The sequence below is a fragment of the Meleagris gallopavo genome, chromosome 5, assembly GCF_000146605.3.
Source record: "Meleagris gallopavo isolate NT-WF06-2002-E0010 breed Aviagen turkey brand Nicholas breeding stock chromosome 5, Turkey_5.1, whole genome shotgun sequence".
NCBI classification, from domain to species: domain Eukaryota; kingdom Metazoa; phylum Chordata; class Aves; order Galliformes; family Phasianidae; genus Meleagris; species Meleagris gallopavo.
In genome coordinates, this window is record NC_015015.2 from 33,247,215 (window position 1) to 33,247,858 (window position 644).

At 66.0% G+C, this 644-nt stretch overlaps 1 protein-coding gene across 1 annotated transcript in view; it reads left to right on the forward strand.

The window, feature by feature from the left end:
• Positions 1-4: 4 nt before the first annotated feature.
• COCH (cochlin) overlaps positions 5-644 on the forward strand; it is a gene marked incomplete at its 5' end in the record, with an annotated part of 17,297 nt that continues 16,657 nt past the window's right edge. Inside the window, one exon of the mRNA XM_019616117.2 lies at positions 5-71. Within this exon, the coding sequence (XP_019471662.1) occupies positions 5-71 (67 nt within the window). The remainder of the gene's footprint in view (positions 72-644) is intronic.

Here is a 644-nt window from a genome sequence, read left to right on the forward strand (position 1 = left end):
CCGACCCGCTCTCTATCTCTCCGTAGGCGTCTTTCTGCTCTGCGGCCCCGCGCGCGGGAGCGACAGCTCAGGTGAGCGTGCGGTCCTCTGCCCCGCACGGCGGCAGGACGCGTCTGCGGGGCTGGCTTTAAGAGCCGGCGTGTCCTTTAGGGTATGAGAGGCGCGAAGGCCGGGGGAGGAGAGTGCGAATGCAGAGGGGCACGGGAGGTGTCTGGAAGCGTTTCCGCTCTTGTCCCTTCTGGTCTGAATGTAGCGGTAACAAACGTGTTTGCCCGGGGGAGTGCCGTGTGTGTGTGTGTATGTGCGTGCCGCTGTGTGCAGCGGGGTGCCCGAGCACCGACAGCGCGAGGATCCGCAGCGCATCTCTGCCTGTGAAATCGATACGACTTTTGTGCGCCCGCACCGCCGTCAACGCGACCTGGAAAGCAAAGATCGAACTGAACGCACCTAGCGGTGCGGGAGCTGCTACGTGACCTGAGGGACTGCATCCCCGCCTCTGGAGAGCGGGTGTCCGAAGCCTGTCAAACCGAGGGAACCGCGAGCCGCAGGAAACGCCGCAAGAAGTGTCCGCGGTGCGAGCCGCGCGGTGGGCCCTTCTAGCGCTGACCGTCGCCAAGGGAGGGCGGGCAGGAGGCCCGGCAGCG